The sequence below is a fragment of the Ornithorhynchus anatinus genome, chromosome 13, assembly GCF_004115215.2.
Source record: "Ornithorhynchus anatinus isolate Pmale09 chromosome 13, mOrnAna1.pri.v4, whole genome shotgun sequence".
NCBI classification, from domain to species: Eukaryota; Metazoa; Chordata; class Mammalia; order Monotremata; family Ornithorhynchidae; genus Ornithorhynchus; species Ornithorhynchus anatinus.
This window is the reverse complement of record NC_041740.1, coordinates 20,005,139-20,024,652: the sequence shown is the minus strand read 5'-3', so window position 1 is coordinate 20,024,652 and position 19,514 is coordinate 20,005,139. Positions and strand designations below refer to the sequence as shown.

Sequence of the window (19,514 nt, the reverse complement as noted above, 5' to 3'; positions counted from 1 at the left end):
TTCATAATATATTTCTTCATATTAATGTCTGTCTCCCCTTTAGACTGTTAATTACATTATGGGGAGGAAACGTATCTGTCAAATCTGTTGTACTGTGCTCTCCCAAGTGCTTAAGATGGTGCTCTGCACACAGTAAGCGCTCAATAATTACAATTCACTGACTGTCTGACTGGGACTCTATCCAACCTGATCGACCTATATCTCCCTCAGCGCTCAGAACAGTGATTGACACCTAGTAAGCGCTTAACAAATAGCATTTAACAAAAAAGCTAATACTACTATTTATTGGCCTATCCCAGCTTCCTTGGATGGAGAACTGCCAAGATAGTAGGAATGAATGGAAATCTTAAAGAGCATAAGGAGTAACTACAGAACTATCCACGTTTGTTTCCAGGAGTCTGTTGAAATGTGGCAAATCAATGTTGCTTTTTCCAGTGGCGATTATGTAGGTCACTGAGACGGTGCCATCAAGTGAGGGGAAGGATCTTCCAGATGGGTCAAGCTGTGTGGAAAAACACTTGAAATAACGAGATTGTTGACATTTTGCATTTGATCGAATTTGGCCTCATTTTTCATTTTGTAAATTTCTTAGACATTTCCTAAAAGAATATATAGATTTTTCCCATTCCATGTCACCCAGATTAATATAGTGGGGATATAGTTGGTTGTCAGCAATTCCTGGCATGGATCAGGGGCTTTTACCCAATCAATAAAGTTGTTTTTTTTAATGGTATTTGTTAAGCGCTTACTATGGGCCAGGCATTGTACTAAGCACCGGGGTAGATCCAAGCTAATCAGGCTGGACACAGTCCATGTCCTATCTAGGACTTGCAATCTTAATCCCCATTTCACAGATGAGGGAACTGAGGCCCAGAGAAGTGAAGTGACTTGCCCAAGGTCACACAGCTGACAAGGGGTGGAGCCGGAATTAGAACCCACATCCACTAAGTGCTTAGTACAGTGCTCTGCACACAGTAAGCGCTCAATAAATACGATGGAATGAATAAATCCTCCTGACTCCCAGGACTGGGCTATATTCACTAGACCAAAGCAGTCTGGTCCGAGGCTTGGTTTTATTGTGTCTCTACAATGCTTTCTCTTCCTTCCTTTCCAGCAATTCCTTTCAAACCAGGCCTAGATTTATAGGACAGAGATAATTTAGTTCTCTATCTCTCTCTGGAAAAGCAACAGAATGAGGTTTATGGGGCAGTAAACGAGAAATCAGAAACTGTGAAGGTAGCCTCAGATGCAAGCGTTCGTTTCTAATAGAACCGGAAACAATTTCCTTGGGTCCACCCCAGGTAAATTCAGGACATTTTTAAAAAATGATACTGAAGTGTTTAGTATGTACCAGGCACCACAGTAAATGCTGGAATAGATACAAGCTAATCAGGCTGGACACAGTCCCTGTCCCACATGGGCCTCACAGTCTTAATCCCCATTTTACAGATAAGGTAACTGAAGGACAGAAAATGTAAGCCACCAGCCCAAGGTCACACTGCAGACAAGCGAGAAGCCATGGGGCCTAGTGGATACAGCACTGCCCTGGGAGTCAGGAAGACCTGGATTCCAATCGCACCACTCGGTTGCTCTGTGACCTTGGGCAAGTCATATCACTGCTCCGAGCTTCGGACTCTTCATCTGTAAATTGGGGATGAAATATTCGTTCTCCCTCCTACTTAGACTGTGAGCCCTTGTGTGAGTCAGGGATTGTGTTGAACTTGATTACCTTGTATCCACCCCAGGGGGTGGTAGGCACGTGATAAATAAGCACTAAACAAAGACCATTAGTATTATTATTATAAAAGGCATCTGGGAAATAGATGTGAGTGGAAAATAACAGAGTTCAATTAACTTAGACCCTGTCGTATGCAGAGAAACAATTCAGCGGGGGAGAAAATTCTGAGGGTAAAGGCAAGATGGAATTCAGAATCCAGTGAAATTAGTGGTTAATGTCACTTTTAAGCTCTGGCTGTGCAGTTATGCTGTTTGAAAATGTTGATCCAGCACTAATTTAGCAAATTATACACCACTAAGAATTTACCAGGAAGCTCTCTAAACAAACTGAGAAGCAGTGTGGCCTAGTGGAAAGAGCCCCGGCTAGGGAATTAAAGGACTTGGCTTCTAATGCCGGCTCCGCCACTTGTCTGCTCCGTGACCTGGAGCAAGGCACTCAATTTCTCTGGGCCTCAATCGACCCATTGCATTTATTAAGCACTTACTGTGTGCAAAGCCCTGTTCTAAGCGCTTGGGAGAGTACAGTATAGCATTCCTGCCCACAATGAGCTCACAGTCTAGAGGACTAATCAGGCTGGACACAGTCCCTGTCTCATACAGGCCGCACTGTCTTAATCCCCATTTTCCAGATGAGGTAACTGAGGGGTAGAAAATGTATGTGACTAGTATTGATCCATGCAGTCTATTGAGGCTGCTGATCTAAAGCATAGTTGTGTGCATGGAAAGGCAGCTCTCCAAGAGGAGCTGTGCAAAAACCAGGGAATTTTTCGTGCTGTGTATTTCCCAACTAGCACTAAGCCTCAGAATTGAAGGTTTTGGCTCTGGCTTGAGCCGAAATGGGAAATTTAGCAGCAGAGGGTGCCAATCAGGATATTTTCAAGGCATTTTTATCATCATCGTTATTATTGGTATTATTATGGTATTTGTTCATCGCTTACTATGTGCCAGGTGCTGTCCTGAGTGCTGGGGTAGATGCAAGCTAATCAGGTTGAATACAGTCCCTGTCCTGCCTAAGGCTCACGATCTCAATCCCATTTTACAGATGAGGTAACTGAGACCCAGAAAAGTGAAGGGACTTGCCCCAGGTCACCCAGCAGGGCAAGCACAGCAGCCTTCTGGCTCCCAGGCCTGTGATCTATCCAAGGGGCCGCAACTCTCCCTCCTCTCCACCCTTCGGCAGCCATCCAAAGCATAAGCTTTCCTCTCAAATCTCCCTTTCATTTCACCCTAATGTTTATTGTTGTATCATACTCTCCCCAGTGCTTAGTACAGTGCTTTGCACACAGTAAATGCTCAATAAATAAGATTGACTGACTGACTCCAACAAATGGCTCTTTTCTGTGTGAAACCCTGCCAGTCAATAGAATCTGACCTCCCTCTCCTCATTTGTATTTCACGCCCCAGGTGCTTAGTACAGAGCTCGGCATACAGTCGGTGCTCAATAAATACCACTGATTGATTGAGTCCTACCTTTTCGTGTTCATTGGTGTCCCACAGCTTCCTCTCAGTCTCCTGCAATTCCTCTCAAGGGCTCACAGATGCAGATGCCAAACCAAATGCTGTCTTAGGCTACTTTAATATGTGCCCCCCAAAAGTGGTTTATTAAGAGGATGCTGTCAAGGACACTTATTAAAACTCCCCATCTCTCCCACTCATCCGTGGCTAGTACATCCTCTGCCTGCTTGAAATTTACATTTCTTTCTCAGCAGGTTTGATCCTGATCCATTTGATATTTCCCTTTTGAATTTCTTATTAATGCCAATTTCAAATGGATTTCCCGTCTACTGAATTTCTCTTTGTTCTAAAGACATAGGAAAGAGCAGAAGTGGAAGCTTCTGGGAAAGAATCTTTTTAAATAAGCTGGATACCCCTTCCTGGCTGCATCATCCTCATTATAATCATTCTTGTTAAGGGTTTACTATGTGCTAAATGCTGAGGCATTTAATTGGGTCAGACACAGTTCCTCCCTCACCTGGGTATTTCAGTCTCGGTAGGAGGAAGTCCAGGTGTTGAATCCCCAATTGTAGATCAGGAAACTGAGGCCCAGAGCAGTCAAGTGACTTGCCCAAGGTCACAGAGCAATCTAGTGGTGGAGCCTGAATTAGAACCCAGGTCCTTTGACCTTTCTTCTCACTGGCCCTACCTAGCTTTTTCTCTCTCTTTATGGGACCAGGGGTAGTCGATGACTTCCTAGACCCCTCCTCCTCCTTTCCCTTCTCCTTCCCCCTCCTCACCCATCTTCTCCTCCTCTCCCTCTCCCCCTCCTTTTCTCCTTTTCTTCTTCCCCCTCCTCTTCTTCTCCTCTTCCCTCTCCCCCACAACCCCCACCCAACCTATGATCCACAGCTGGACCCAGCAAGAATTTGACTTCCTGCAGGGTCAGTGGGAGGAGAAAAGGAAGCCAAAACTTTTGTATCGAAAAACACAAAAGGAATTGAAGGGCAACCGCCTTCTGAATCCCCTGTTGAAATTCTGTGAAGGATTAATATCGAGAGAGGAATTAATTAGTGTCTTTTAAAAAAAATTTGAAAGAACTCAGGGTTCATAGTTGTGGTGTTCAATCAGTAGTATTTATTGAGCACTTACGGCATGCAGAGCACTGTACTAAGCACTTGGGACAGTCCAGTACTACAAAAGAGACGGGACCAGTTCCTGTCCCACAGTGAGCTCTCAGCCTAGCGAGGGGAGGCCGACATTAATATAAATAAAATTACAGATATGTACATAACAACCGGGGGACTGAGGGTGGGGTGAATACCAGGTGCCCAAAGAGAACACAGATTTTAGGAGTAGATTTCGTTTAGTGGTTTTCTAACAGGTGAGTCATGGGTACTTTTCACTGAGTGCCTCCTCTGTGCAGAGGATGTGGGCAAGTACCCCACTGGGTGACCCTTGGGACCAGCTTGCTCTCCCTCAGTCGGACCGGTGTGATTTGTTTTTTGTTTTCCATGATATTTGTTAATTGCTTACTATGTGCCAGTTACTGTATTAAGCGCTGGGGTAGATACAAGCCCGGTGTGGGCAGGGACTGCTTCTCTGTATTGCCGAATTGTACTTTCCAAGCGCTTAGTCCAGTGCTCTGCACACAGTAAGTGCTCAATAAATACGGTTGAATGAATGAATGAGTAATCAGGTTGGACACAGTCCCTGTCCCACATGGGGCTCACTGTCTCAAATCCCATTTTACAGGTGAGGTAACTGAGGACCCAAGAAGTGAAGTGACTGGCCCAAGGTCACACAGCTGACAGGTGACTGTAAGCAGGGAATGTGTCTGTTTATTGTTATAGTCTACTCTCCCAAACACTTAGTGCAGTGTTTTGCACACAGTAAGCGCTCAATAGCTACAACTGAATGAAGGAATGAATGAAGTGGCAGAATTGGGATTAGAACCCAGGTCCTCTGACTCCAGCACCCGGACTCTACCCACTAGACCACGCTGCTTTATGCTGCCTGACTGGGAGTTTGGGGGAGTACAGCCTGGCCCAGTGGCTAGAGCATGGGCCTGTAACTCAGAAGGACCTGGGTTCTAATCTTGGCACCTCCACATATCTGTTCTGTGACTTTGGGCACATCCCTTCACTTCTCTAGGCCTCAGTCCCTGCATCTGTAAAATGGGGATTAAGATTAAGGTTGAGCCCCTTATGGGACAGAAACTGCATTCAACCTGACTATATCACATCCGTGTCCACCAACTCTGTTAAAGTGTATTCTCCCAAGCACTTAGCACAGTGCTGTGCACACAGTAAACATTCAATACATACAATCGATCAATTGACTATCTACCCCCAGCACTTAGTACAGTGCCCTGCACACAATAAACATAATAAATATGATCGATCAATTGACCAATTATCTACCCCCAGCTCTGAACACAGTAAGCTGTCAATAAATATGATTGACTGCCGTATTATTCACCCCAGCGCTTAGTACAGTACCTGACACACAGTAAGCGCTTCACGATTAGTATTTAAAAAGAAACAAACAAAAAAGCAATGTATGACAGAGTCGGCGGACACGTTGCCCACGCAGACCCCCGCTAACCCTCCGTGTCTCTTTTCCTCCTCAGTCCAAACCCGTCGCGTTTGCTGTGCGGACCAACGTCAGCTATAGCGCAGCCCACGATGATGACGTCCCTGTCCCGGGCATGGCCATCTCGTTCGAAGCGAAAGATTTTCTTCACGTTAAAGAAGTAAGGGAAAATCCTGTTGCTGGTCCAACCCCCTCTGGGGCTCTTCCGGTGCCCCCCAACCCCAGAACGAGCCGTTCTTCCCCTCCCCAACAAGCCCAATGCCAACCCTCAGCTGACGGCTTGCCCGGGCTGGTGCCAGCCAGCCGGGGGTGGGGGGCTGGGGAATTCTCTAGTAGGAAAGGACTTTTTAAAATTTTCTTTGTAGTGATAATAGTAAGCACTGTGTTTGTCGTGGGCTTACTATGTGCCAGGCACTGGGTTAGATACAGGTCATCATTTTGGATGCAGTCCCTGTCCCGTGAGGGGTTCGCAGCCTAGAAGAGAAGGAGAGCATGTATTGAACCCCCATTTTACAGATGAGGAAACTGAGGCATGGAGAAGTTTAAGCGACTTGACCCCGCCCTTGATCCCACAGCTCCCTCCTGGTATCGCACAGTCTCCCTCCTACCATTCCTTTCCAAACTCGAGCGAGTTGTCTACGCCCGCTGTCTCAAGTTCCTCTCCTCCAATTCTCTTCGTGACTCCCTCCAATCTGGCTTCCGTCCCCTTCACTCCACCGAAACTGCCCTCTCAAAGGTCATCGATGATCTCCTTCATGCCAAATCCAACAGTCTCTACTCTGTCCTAATCCTCCTCCATCTCTCAGCTACCTTTAACATTGTGGACCACCCCCCTTCTCCTGGAAACATTATCCAACCTCGGCTTCACTAGCTCGGTCCCCTCCTCGTTCTTGCGTCTCTCTAACCACTTCTTCTCAGTCTCTTTTATGGGCTCCTCCTCTACCTCCCACCCCCTAATTGTGGGTGTCCCCAAGGTTCCTAATCTCCATCTATACCCACTCCCTTGAAGAATTAACCTCTCTTGAAGAATCTCTGCTCCTCTCTCCCGTCCCTCCCTCTGAGCAGTAATAATTTTGGTATTTGTTAAGCGCTTACTATGTGCACTGTACTAAGTCCTGAGCACTAGTAAGGGTTGAAAGTGCTTTGGGCCCAGCCACAGCCGCTTTTAATTATGACTAGCAGGTGGTAGCAGGTGGGTGTCCAGTTGGCCAATATTAGCAGGAAGCTGGGCTTGAGATGATGTGTAATTGTATTTTTAAATGGTATTTGTTAAGCACTTACTATGTGCCAGGCACTATACTAAGCGCTGGGGTAGATAGAAGGTAATCGGTATGGGCGCAGTCCCTGTCCCACATGAGGCTCACAGTCTGAGTCCCCATTTTACAGATGAGCTGAGGCACAGAGAAGTTAAGTCACTTGCCCAGGGTCACACAGTAGACAAGTGGTGGAGCAGGAATTAGAACCCAGGTCCTCTGGCTCCCAAACTCAGGCTTTTTCTAGTAGGCCACGCCATTTGGCCAATAGATCTCTCCAAGCACTTTGCCACTAGACAAAGATATTCAGTTCTGCTCCCTTCTCAATATAGGGATTGCCACTGTTGAGTTGAAGAAAATACTAGGACCAATAGTTGTGATAACATTGATTTAAAAATTGCTGTGGTATCTGTTGAGCACTTATATGCCAAGTCCTGTACTAAACTCTGGGATAGATAAGATCGGACACAGTCCCTGCCTCAATATGGGGCTCAAAGTCTAAAGCGGAGGGAGAATAGGTATTGCTTACTGTGTGCAGAGCACTGTACTAAGCAGTGGGAGAGAATACACAGGATGAGAATTAGAAACTGGAGAAAATCTAACTTTAATTCACTCCTGCCTTTGAGCAGCCACACAGACGATACTCTCCTGAACCTGGTTTCCTGGGTGAAGGAAAACATTATTCTAGTGTTTTCTTGGGAGATTGACATTTATAGCGGCTTTTAAATAGCCTTGTCTGGAGTCTGTCCTTCCTTGGAAGTTACAGTACGGTCTGTCAAGGCTCATTAAGGTTTAATTAAACAAGAAAAATTAAAATATGTTATTGAGGAAGAGTGTATAGACCGGTTGATTCCGGTGGAAAGAAAGAAGCGGGAGCCAAGACGGAGTGTGGCTTTAGAATTTATTTTCACATTTATTTTCACGTTTCAAAAAGCCTAGGGAATTTCAGGTCTGTCGTTTGCATCTCTGGCTTGTACTTTCTTTCCATCCCTTCCTGAAAGGCTGAGGGAAAGAGCTGTCTCAGTGACTTGTCTGAGACTTGAGGTTCAAAGAGGGGGTTTGAACTGTTAATGACAGATATGCAAGAGAGAGGCTCTATTTCCCAGCCTGTTGAAACAGACAGGAAAAATGGGAAAAAGACCGTATTTAGAGATGAGAGAGGACAGAGGGACACATCTATTTGTAGGTTTTAAGCCTTAAAACCAATAGGCCAATCTTCCTCACTGCCTCTAGCCTATGATTCTCATCTCTTGCTAATGGCAAGACTATTTATTAAACACTAGACTTTGAGCCCCGTCTCTGGGTCACACTTGGAGAGTTTCCAGGACTCTACCAGACTCAACTACAGGATGGAGAGTCAAGCAGAGGCATATCCATTCCATGCCTAGCTTGGGCAGGGGCTAGTGAGTGGAAGGCCACCTGCTACAAGTTAAAACTCACCCATGCTGGGAGCAGCAGCACGGGAGAGAGTCGAGGGTGGAAACTCAAGTTTACTGTGCGGAAGGAGGTGGTGGTAAACCACTTCTGTATTTTTACCAAGAAAACTCTAAGACTACCAGAATGATTGTTGATGGAGAGTGGGGCGATCTGGGAGAGATGTTTCCATGGCGTCACTAAGGGGTCGGAGACAACTTGACAGCATAAGACAAGACTGTGAGCTCCTTATGGGCAGGGAATGTGTCTACTGTTATGCTGTATTCTCCCAGGCGCTTAGTATAGTGTTTTTCACACAGTAAATTCAATAAATACGATTGAATGAATGGACGAAACAGTTGCTAGACACAAAGCAGCGGGGTACATACAAAGTAAGCCAATCGGACACAGTCCCTGTTCCTCAAGGGTTCATCAGCTAAGAGGGTGGGAGAAGTGGTCTTATCCCCTTTTTATAGATGAGGAAACTGAAGCACAGAACAGCGAAGTGACTCGCCCAAGGTCACACAGCCAAGTGGCCGAGCTGTCTCTCTTGTTCCTTTTCCACACAAGGCTAAGGCCTGCCTTTTCCTTTCTGTCTCTAGCCAAGTGCCTCTATCTCTGACCAAAGTTTTATAATAATACCAATGGTATTTGCTAAGCACTTACTATGTGCCAGGCACATAGTACTGGGTGGGATTCAAGGTAATCAATTTTATCATCGGATCCTCCCAATGTGTTCTCAGTCATCACAGATATGGTATCCTTTATGGTGTTTTTGTTAAGTGCTTTCTATGTACCAGGCACTGTTCTCAGCAGTGGGATAGATACAAGCTCATCAGATTGGACGCAGCTCATGTCCCACGTGGGGCTCACAGTCTAAATCCCCATTTTTACGGATGAGGTAAGTGAGGCAGAGGAAAGTGAAGTGACTTGCACAAGGCCACCCAGCAGGCAAGTGGCGGAGCCAGGATTAGAACCCAGGTCCTTCGGACTCCCAGGCCCGGGCTCTAGCCACTGGGTCTGCGTCTGTTAGGGCTGAGATTCAGGGCCTCCTGTCTCTGAACTCTGCGGCCTGCCCGATTCCATTTTACTTTGTTCATAGCTCAGACTAAGTATTTGGCCCCTGGGCCCTGCCTGAATCTCTTCATGAGGAAGTGAGTTTTTGAAGGGAAAATTTAGCCCATGCCTCTATTCGTTTTTGTCTCGGGAAAACAAATCATGCAGTTCATCATAAAACAAATTCTGTTGCATTCTTGGACTGTGAGCCCCATGTGGGACCTGATTAGCTTTCATCTATTCCAGGATTTAGGACAGTGCAGGGCACATATAACAAATACCATTAAAAACCACACCATGCTAGAACATGGGCTTGGGAGTTAGAAGTCATGGGTTCGAATTCCGCCTCTTCCACTCATCTGCTGTGTGACCTTGGGTGAGTCGCTTCACTTCCCTGGGCTTCAGTTACCTCATGTGTAAAATGTAGATGGAGTCTGTGAGCCCAACGTGGGACAGGGACTGTGTCCAACCAGATTTGCTTGTATCGTTCCTAGAGTTTATTACAGTGCCTGGCACGTAGTAAGCACTTAACAAATACCATCACTGTCCTCAGCATTATCATGAGGAATTTGCAAGGTGTTGGGGGAGTCATTTGCTCTTTCGTTGCGAGTAGTTTTTTCATTCTCTGAGTCATCTCCATCAAGGCCGGCTTAACATCGTCCTTAGTAAATCGAAAGACATCGGCTTTGTCTGAACGTTCTAGTTAATCGATTAATTATGGTATTCAATTGCGGTGTTAAGCGCTTACTACGTGTCAACCACTGTTCTAAGCACTAGGGTAGATCCAAGCTAATCAGGTGAGACACAGTCTCTGTCCCACGTGGGGCTCACAGTCTTATACAGAAAGTGACTAATTCAAAAAATGTCTACAAAGGTACTTAGGTTTTTTGCTGTGTATTTTGAAATGTATTCTTTGTGATGTGTTAGGATTTCTTCCGGGCCATAATGTCCTACTGAAAAACAGTTCTGTCAAAGTGTCTGCTTATTAAGAAGATGTTAACCTGAGGCTTTAGCTCTATATGATGATATTGTCCTTCATTGTTTCTATCTGTGTATCCCTAGAAATTTAACAATGACTGGTGGATAGGACGCTTGGTCAAAGAAAGCTGTGAAATAGGATTCATTCCAAGTCCAGTCAAATTAGAAAACATGCGACTTCAACATGAACAAAGAGCGAAACAAGGAAAATTTTACTCCAGGTACATAAAAAAAATGAAAAATTTCTATTTATTGGTTGTGAATGTGCCCGTGGTCCTTTGCTGTAGAGTTAAAGTTGTGTAAACCTGTTGTCGTGATGGCCTCCAGTAGCGATGAGAACCTCTGAGGGAACAGCCCTTAGGATTTCCATTTCCTCTTGTGTCCAGGCGCTCTGCCAGTATCAATGAAAGCCAATCCCCAGCCTTTCCAAATGTGCAGTAGTGGGAAGACAGGATGGGCAATCAATCAATCGGTGGTATTTATTGAGCGCTTACTGCATGCAGAGCGCTTGGGGGAGTACAGGGCAACAGAGCTGGTAGGCACGTTCCCTGGGCACAACGTTGGTTGACCGTCCGTGACATCGTCCTTGAACACCATGGACCCCGTGAGCTATAATTGTGGTATTTGTTCAACGCTTGTGCCAAGCACTGTCCTAAGCACTCGGGTAGATGGGAGGTCATAGGAGCTACCTGGATGTAGTAGCAGAGAGAGCATCATTACCACAAACATTTTCGCCACCTCAGACTCTCTCCCTGACCTCTGAAAGGGCCACGTTAACTCCCAAGACTGGACCCTGAGATTAAACTCGGAAGGCCGTGGGCAGCGGACAATCAGAAGGCTCCTTCCCGAGAGGGTCTGGAGTCCATTCCCTCCTCCACGGCCCTTTCGTCCCCCGGTCCCCCTCGAGAAGCTAAGTGGCCTAGTGGATAGAGTCACTAGTGGACTAGTGGATAGGCCTGGGAGTCAAAAGGACCTGAGTTCTAATCCCCGCTCCGCCACTTGTCTCCTGCGTGACCTTGGGCGAGTCTGGTCACCATCATCATCGTTCCCTGCCCTCAAGGAATTTACAGACTAGAAGAAAAGATGTCAAGCTCGCCTTCTAGACCGTAAGCTCATTTTGATCAGGGAACGGGTCTGCTAATTCACTTGTGTTGGACTCCCTCGAGCGCTTAGTGCAGTGTTCTGCACATAGTGAGCACTCAATAAATACCATTGATTGATTGAGCCCAGAAAAGTAGAGACATGGTTGGCGGAGTTCAAAGTGAGAAGCCTTGGACCACACAATCCATGATCTTGGATCCAGATCCACCATCCAGAAGCTAAGTCCAGTCTTTTTTATTTATTCTTTTTATGATACTTTTTAACTGCATTCATTCATTCATTCAATCATATTTATTGAACGCTTACTATGTGCAGAGCACTGTACTAAGTGCTTGAGAATTACAACTCAGCAACAAATAGATACAATCCGTGCCCACAATGGGCTCACAGTCTAAGTACTTATTATGGGCCAGGCACTGAACTAAGCACTGGGGTAGATACATGCTAATAAGATTGGACACAGTCCATGGCCCACAAGGGGCTCACAGCCTTCATCCCCATTTTATGGATGATCTAACCGAGTCCCAGAGAATTGAGGTGACTTGCCCAAGGTCACACAGCAGACAAGTGGCGGAACCGGGATTAGAACCAAGGTCCTTCTGACTCCTGGGCCCGGGGTCTATCCCCTAGGCCACGCTGCTTCTCTCAAAGCAGTGTAATAATAATAATAATCATAATAAAAATAGTATTTAAGTATTTTCTATGTGCCAAGCACTGTTCCACACAGGGGGTGTTCCTGTGTCACTGTATTTATTTCCTGAAGGATGCACCTCCTAACAGCAGCCCCTAACACTCAAATTCAGCCACGCGGGGTTCAGTGCCGAGGTGTAAGTTCCTTGAGGGCAGGGATCATGTCTAGCAACTCTGTGCTTAGTACAATGTTTTCCCCACAATAAATCAATGAATGGTATTTATGTATTTATTACGGTATGTATTCAGTAAGCACTTAAGTACCATAAAAACGTGGCAGAGCTGGAATTAGAACCCAGGTCTTTTGACTCGCAGGCCCTTGCTCTTTCCACTAGGCCACGTGGCTTCAGGGCGAGCCCCCTTTCTTCACCCCACCCCCATTCGAGCATCCCCATCCTCTGCGTTTGGACTGCTCTGACTGTCTGAGTCACAACCTCCCAATTCTCAAATGCTTTACAACCTTTTTATTGAGTCCAGAAGAATGCAAAACAAACATGTTCATTTTTGAACCGAGATGGGCCTCTGTTCTTTTTTAAAAACTTAACTTCTAGAAGGAAATGTTTTGGTCTGGACAGTTCTATGACCTGGCTTCACGCCCCAGCTGCTGGCCTGTAAATACTGCATTTCAACAGTATGGCACATTGGGTTGCGGTGAACTTAGGAAAGACTCCCAAAGTAGCTCTTGGAGCTTTGGAAGGGTCCCTGGACCCCTGTAATAAAGGAACATCAATGAAGGATCAGGTCTGGCCAGCCCCTGATGGTCAGTGTAGTCACAGCACAGATACCCTTTTGGCCCTTTGATCCAGCGCTTAGAACAGTGCTCTGCACATAGTAAGCACTTAACAAGTACCAACATCATTATTATTATTATTGTTATCCTTGTGAGTCGGTCAGTCGTATTTACTGAGCACTTACTGTGTACAAAGCACTGTACTGAGCCCGTGGGAGAGTACACTTCAACGGAGTTGGTATTCATTCAATTGTATTTATTGAGCACTCACTGTGTGCAGAGCACTGTACTAAGCGCTTGGGAGAGTACAAGAGAACAATAAACAGACACATTCCCTGCCCACAGCAAGTTTACAATCTAGAGGGAGGAGACAGAATATAAAATAAAGGGAATTTGCAGAGTAGAAAGATATGTACATTAGTGCTATGTGGGTGACTAGGCCTGAGAGTCTGTTGGTTGAGGGTTCTAATCCAGCTCCGCCACTTGTCTTGGGCAAGCAGGCAGGTCACTTCACTTTTATGGGCCTCAGTTTCCTCATCTGCAAAATGGGGATGGAGACTATGAGCCCCACGTGGGACAGGGACCGTGTCCAACCCAATTTGCTTGTATGGCCCCCCAGCGCTTAGTTCAGTGCCCGGCACATGGTACGCGCTTAACACATACCGGAATTATCATTATTATCAAGTACTTAAGGGGTACACAGCCAAGGGCAGAGGCGACACAGAGAGGAGGGAGGGGAAATAAGGGCTTAATCGGGGAAGGCTCTAGGAGGAGATGCAATCTTAAGAGGGATTTGAAGGTGAGGAGAATGGTGGACTATGATGGGGAAGGAGGTTCCAGACGTAACGAAGAATGCGGGCAAAGGGTCGGTGGCGAGATAGATGAGCTCGAGGTACAGAGAGCAGGTTGGTGTAAGAGGAGCAAAGTGTGTGGACTGGGTTGTAATTGATCAACAGGTAAGGTAGGAGGTCACTGGCTGATTGAGTGCTTTATAGCCAATGGTAAGGAGATTCTGTTTGATGCAGAGGTAGATGAGCAAGCATTGGAGGTTTTTAAGGAATGGGCAGACCTGGACCGAATGGCTTTTTAGGAAAAATGGTCCTGGCAGTAGAGTGAAGAGGAGAGACAGAGGCAAGGAGGTCAGTGAGGAGGATGATGCAGTAGTCAAGGTGAGAGATAATAAGGGCTGTGATGGGTGTGGTAGCAGAAAGATGGATTCTAGAGATGCTGTGAAGGTAGAACTGATAGAATTTGACAGCGAATGTGTGGGTTGAATGAAGGAGATGAGTTGAAGTTACAGGCTTGTGAGACAGAAAGGATGGTAGTTGTCTACAGTGATGGGAGAGTCAGTGGGAGGACAGGGTTTGGGTGGGAAGATAAGGAGTTCTGTTTTGGACATATTAAGTTGGTGGTAATGGCGGGATATTCAAGGAGAGATGTCCTGAAGGCAGAAGGAAATGCAAGACTATAGAGAAGGAGAGAGATCAGGGCCGAAGATGGAGATTTGGGAATCGTCCGCATAGAGGTGGCAGTTGAAGCCATGGGAGGGGATGAGTTCTCCGAGGGAGAGGGTTTAGATGGAGAATAGAAGGGGGACCTAGAACTGAACCTTGAGGGACCCCCCCCCCACAGTGAGGGGGTTGGAAGCAGAGGAGAAGCCCACGGAAGAGATGAGTATGAGCGGCCAGAGAGGTGAGGAGAACCAGGAGAGGACAGAGTCAGTGAAGCCATGACTGGGTAATGTTTCTGGGAGAAGGGACTGGTCGATAGTGTCAAAGGCAACTGAGAGGTTGAAGAGGATTAGGATGGAATAGAGGCTGTTGGATTTGGCAAGAAGGAGGTCACTGGTGACCTTTGAGAGGGCCGTTTCTGTGGAGTGAAGGGGAAAGAAGCCAGATTGGAGGGAATCAAGGAGAGAATTGGAGGAAAGGAAGTGGAGGCGGAGTAGGGCCGAATCAGTAGACAATAAGGCGTTGTTGCTCAGCGGAGGAGAACCTGCCCCTTATAGTAGGGTGGAACTGCTCATTGAGATAATAATAATAACTGTGGTATTTACGTGCCAAGCTCTGAACTAAGCCCTCGGTGGATACAAGCAAATCGAGTTGGGCACAGTCCCTGTCCCACACGGGACTCCCTGTCTTAATCCCCATTTTACACATGAGGGCACTGAGGCCCAGAACAGTGCAGTGACTTGGTCGAGGTCACACAGCCGGCAAGCAGCGGAGCCGGGATTAGAACCCAGGGCCGCCTGACTCCTGCCCTGGCCCTGATGACCCACAGGTAGCAGAGGTCTGACCTGGCCCCCTCCCATCCCCGATCCGGCCTTCCGCATCCTCAGTCACACTAGGACCCAAGGAGCAAGCCCTCCCAGATCCGGTGTCCGGCACGGAGCAGAGAGCCTGCCCCCGTCTTGGCTGCGTGCTCAGTCAGTCCGTCGTTATCTACTGAGCGCTTACTCTGTGCAGAGCACTGGACTAAGCGCTTGGGAGAGTCCAAGATAACAGTAAGCGGGCCCGTTCGCTGCCTATACTGAGCTCGTCTAGGGAGTGGTAGGAACAGGGCCCGCGTTTGCGTGTGTTTTTGTGCCGAGCCAACTGCCTGCAAGGGGCTTTACTGGACGTTTCTTGCTTTGCTCCAGTAAAGCAGGAGGAAACTCTTCGTCCAGCCTGGGGGACGTCATACCTAGCTCCAGAAAGTCCACCCCGCCGTCGTCCGGTGAGTAGGCGAGACGAGACCTGCCGGAGGACCTTAGGCGGCCACTCCGGCATGGACTGTCCAGAACCCCCGCACCACGGGCCTGTGGGGGCGGGAGGAGGGTCCCTTTTATTTGCACGAAATCCGCCCCCTCTGGGACCTAGAAGACAGACCCAGAATTCGGAAGCCTCAATTAATCAGAGCAACAGAGTGAAGGGGAAGGCAGGGCGACAGCCCCCAGTAGTCGGCATGGAGCGGTGAGGGGACGATTTCTTCAAGGCTTGGTTCATGCCAAGCGCTATGTTAAGCACTGGGGTCGAAACGAGATCATCAGATCTGACACGGTCTCCTCAGACCTGGGGTCCACAGACGAAGAGGGGAAGCGAACGGGTATTTTCAATCCCTGCTGTATGGAGCCGGGGAAACTGAGGCCCAGAGAAAGGAAGCGTCTGGCCTGAGGTTACACAGCAGGCAAGAGGCGGGAGCTGAATGAGTCGTTTGCTCTTTCCACTAGACTGTGCCGCTTCTCCTCTAGGGAATAGAATGTCCAGATTTGGAATGAGAGCCGGGCAGATACGGCAAAGGCCTTCACTGGGTTAAAGAAAAGTCAGAGCTGGCCGCAAATCGACTGTGAAAGCCCTGGCAGCTTAGAAGCCAACATGATCCAGGGACGGTCAGTAGTGGGATGACCGTATCAGTCAATCGATCAGTGGTATTTATCAAGCACTTACCATGTGCAGGGAACTGTACCAAGCGCTAGGGAGAGTCCAGGACAGCAGAGCCACTGGAGGCGTTCCCTGCCCACCCCGAGTCTATGCCCCAGTTTGGGCGGGAAGGTCTTGGAAACGTCCAATTCTCGGGCAGCCCATCCAGCGGTTTGGTCAGCGCCATTTTGAATCTGTTTGGGGGACTGGCTCCCAGAAGAGGCAGGGGTGGTCAGCTTTGGCAGGGAAGAGAACCATTCAGAGCAGATGTCTGGCCGGGGGTCGGTCTTCGGTTTGCCCGGCATAGCTGTTGGCAGCCGATTCGTACCGTCCGCTGGGCTCCCGTCCCCACTGCCTCCTTGGGCCGAGAAGACTCCTTTTCCAGAAGCCCTTGCTCTCGCTTCCGGCCTCCCCTCCCATCTCCATCCCTACCTCTGCGGGACTGGAGCAGACGCCAGGCGGCGGTGGCAGCTTGCCACCCTGGGCAGTGGAGAGACGAGGCAGCTCCTCCTAATAATAATAACTGTGGTATTTGTTAAGCGCTTACTGTGTGCCGGGCACTGTACTAAGCACTGGGGTGGTTACAAGCAGATCGGGTTGGACACAGTCGCTGTCCCATGTGGGGCTCAGAGTCTCAATCCCCATTTTGCAGAAGAGGGAACTGAGGCCTAATGAAGTGACTTGCCCAGGTTCACCCACCAGATGAGTGGTGGAGTCGGAATTTGAACCCATGACCTGCTGACTCCCTTCCCTATGCCCTATCCACTACACCACACTACTTCTTACTAGGGCCCGCTCCAGTAGCCCCATGGGGATCGGACAGGTAGGTGGAGGGCAGCAGACTCCCCAGAGCGCAGAGCTCCTGAGGTAACTGAAAAGCAAAGGGCCGGTCGAGACCAGTCAGAACCAGTTAAGACCAGTCAGAAATGGTGGGGGCCTCAGGGGGAGAGGGATCTCATGGCAGTGGCAGCTTCTGGCTTTGAGGAGGAAGGAAGTGTGTCCTGTCCACTGCCCTGCAGGACGCCCAGCCAGTCAGTCCACATGTTTATTGAGCGCTTACCATGTGCAGAGCACTGAACTAAGCGCTTGGGTGAGCACAGGAGAACAATAGAACAGACACAGTCCCTGCCCACAACGAGCGGTTTTGGGTCAGTAATCAGCGTGAGAAGCAGTGTGGCTTAGTGGATAGAGCACAGGCCTGGGAGTCGGAAGGCCCTGAGTTCGAATTCTGACTGTGCCACTCGTCTGCTCTGTGGCCTCAGGCAAGTCACTTCACTTCTCGAGGCCTCAGTTCCCTCATCTGTAAAATGGGGCTTGAGACTGTGAACCCCTTGTGGAACAGGGACTGTGTCCAACCCAGTAACTTGTATCTACCCCAGTGCTTAGACCAGTGCTTGGCACATAGTAAGCACTTAACAAATACTATTACTATTATTATTATTATATTGGGTATAATTATATTATTATAATGATGATATTGGATATAATAATAATAATGAGTCATTCAGTGGTTTGCCTTTTCCCCAGGCTGCAGTTTTCCCTGCCTCGGGGCAAATCACCCAGACATCATCTGGGTTCCTTCGCCTCGTACCGGTCCACGCTGCTCACCGTGCTTGACCTGGCTTCCCCGGGGGTAGGCATTGAGCACCCCTCTACCCCTGCTGTGTTTTCAGCTGGCCTCGGTTCCACCTCCTCAGTGGAACTCCAGCCCACCACAAACCTAGGGACCCCCTTTTTTTTTATTGTATTTGTGGCAGGCGCTGGGTTAGAGCCAAGTTAATCGGGTCGGACGTAGTCCCCGCCCCAAGTAGGGCTCACCGTCTTCATCCCCATTTTTACAGTGGTGGTAACTGAAGCCCAGAGAAGTGAAGTGACTTGCCCAAGGTCACTCAGCAACCGAGTGGTGGAGTCAGGATTAGAACCCAGGTCCTTCTGACTCCCAGGCCTGTGCTCTGTCTACGGGGTGATGCTGCCTTTTTTGGGTATTTTTAAAATTGTTGTTTTTGAGGAACTTTAAGAAGGCAAGCAAAGCAGCCCACCAAATATTTTTCCCCTCGGAAGATCTTTTTTTGGTTGTTTTAAATGTGGTATTTGGTAAGCATTTACCATGTGCCAAACACTGTGCTAAGCACCGGGGTAGATGCAAACGCATCAGATCGGACCCAGGCCCTGTCCCGCACAGGGATCCCAAATGAAGAGGGAGGGAGAACAGATACTACATCCCCGTTTTATAGATGAAGAAACGGAGGCCCAGAGAAGCCTAGTGACTCGTCCAAGGCCACTCAGCAGCTCTGCCGGGATTAGAACCCAGGCCTTCCAGCTAATGCGCTTGGCCGTGCTGCTTCTAGTGGTCGATCTTGATCGTCAAGAACTGAGGCCCCCAAGGGTTGAGAGACCCTCTCTGCAGAAATCGTGGTAGCGGAGTCTGCGTCAACCTGATTTATTTTGCGGGCAGGATCTTGAAGTCCGTTTCAGTCCTGCCGGTACCTTCCTCCCCTTTCGAGTTCACCTTTCCCGATCCAGCCGTGCCGTGTTCAGAGGCCTGGGGTGGCTCCGGGACAAAGCGGTTGGGCTTAACCTTCCTTTTCTTGTCTTTATAACCGGTTCCCCCCCACTTCCCATCCACCCGATGATTTGGAATTGTTTGTCTGCACGTAGCCGTAGACATAGATGCCGCCGGCTTAGACGCGGAAGAAGGCGACACTCCAGCCAACCATCGCTCCCCTAAGCCCAATGCAAACAGTGTCACGTCTCCCCACTCCAAAGAGAAACGAATCCCCTTCTTTAAGAAGGTAACGCGACCTTTCCGAGCTCTCGTCTGTCCGCCTGCTCGACGCCTCTTCTCCCTCCGACCCCGAGTCCCACCGCTGCTCCCGTTAACTGTCTGTGTCCTTCCGAGCCGCCAATAATCCGCACGCTCTGTTGTTCTGTTTCTCTTCCATGCCGCTGTGTAGCTAAACAGAAGCAGAAATCGGTGAGTTCGCACTGATGTGAGCTGGGATCTCTCCTGCCACGGGCATCATTAGCATGGACCGCGCCCCCACTGCCCCTCTCCCCGGCCTTCTCCCCAAACCCATCTCGCAGCCATGATCCGTGCGACCGTTTCCGAGCTGAGCTGGAAAAAGTCAC

General features: G+C 48.4%; 1 protein-coding gene across 4 annotated transcripts in view; it reads left to right on the top strand.

Moving 5' to 3' along the window:
* The window catches only part of CACNB2 (calcium voltage-gated channel auxiliary subunit beta 2), a 66,892-nt gene that overhangs the window by 27,473 nt on the left and 19,905 nt on the right, over positions 1-19,514 (top strand). For 3 of the 4 annotated variants that reach the window (XM_029078059.2, XM_029078056.2, XM_039913928.1), the window contains exons 3-6: positions 5,804-5,926; positions 10,551-10,687; positions 15,626-15,702; positions 19,044-19,177. In XM_029078059.2, the coding sequence (XP_028933892.1) occupies positions 5,804-5,926; positions 10,551-10,687; positions 15,626-15,702; positions 19,044-19,177 (471 nt within the window). Of the gene's footprint in view, positions 1-5,803; positions 5,927-10,550; positions 10,688-15,625; positions 15,703-19,043; positions 19,178-19,339; positions 19,360-19,514 lie in introns of all 4 variants that reach the window. The other variant, XM_039913927.1, reaches the window with a different exon arrangement.